Source organism: Plasmopara halstedii (genome assembly GCF_900000015.1).
Source record: "Plasmopara halstedii genome assembly, contig: Scaffold_658, whole genome shotgun sequence".
Taxonomy (NCBI): Eukaryota; Oomycota; class Peronosporomycetes; order Peronosporales; family Peronosporaceae; genus Plasmopara; species Plasmopara halstedii.
Genome location: NW_020187575.1, coordinates 178143 through 178878, shown reverse-complemented (window position 1 = coordinate 178878; position 736 = coordinate 178143). Strand labels below are relative to the sequence as shown.

Below are 736 nucleotides of genomic sequence, written 5' to 3'. Positions count from 1 at the left end.
ATTAGTACCTCAAGTTTTGAAACAACACAATTGAAAGGAGCTGTACAACTTTACAGGGTTTACACTTAATGTTAGACAAAAAAAATCACGTGGTCCACATAATAGGTGTAATGTGATCTGACCCATTACAGAACTTGTCGGAGCCCGGTACGTTAGATTTAAGTAAAGTGAAAATCAGCTATAGGCAAAAAATACGTTGAAGATGTTGCTGACGATTTACTCAGCACGTCGATGTAGACTTCATCTAAGAGCGGGTTGAGTGAGTCGAACGTGGTCGTGCGATCTAAGTATTGACTTCATTAAACTGCCAAACGTTGCTTGGTACCCCGGCCCTCGAAAATAGGACCAATGAGTTCCGGCGCTGACGGTGGACATCGGTTGTCTTTGAACTCAATAATTGCTAGAATCACATCATTGTCCCTCACGACTGCGAGGCCGAGTACCGACGCTGGACGCAAAATGTCGGGTAGAGATTGTGACACTTGGGCCGTAATGCCGCACGGTGAATCATATATGGCTTCTTGTTGAGCAGCCTTTGTCGCCACAAGAATCTTAGAGGATCATCAGGAATAGGGGATTGACGTCCTCAGGATCCGCCAAGGACGTTGCCTGGAGCAGGGATAGTGCCCACGCAGAAAAAAGGTGCAGGAACGGCAGGCGTCGTCGCATTTACCTTAGATCGTGCAAACTGAGGTCACTCTATTTGTGATGGGTCACACGGCACCTTGCACAGAGT

General features: G+C 46.9%; 1 protein-coding gene across 1 annotated transcript; it reads right to left on the bottom strand.

Annotated features, from left to right (window-relative positions):
• Window positions 1–299: 299 nt before the first annotated feature.
• PHALS_13222 (uncharacterized protein) lies at window positions 300–669 on the bottom strand (the record flags this gene model as incomplete). The annotated part of the gene is made up of 2 exons (XM_024728935.1): window positions 300–551; window positions 583–669. 2 exons carry the CDS (start codon window positions 667–669, stop codon window positions 300–302), a joined length of 339 nt encoding a protein of 112 aa, XP_024579362.1.
• Between the last annotated feature and the right edge of the window lie 67 nt (window positions 670–736).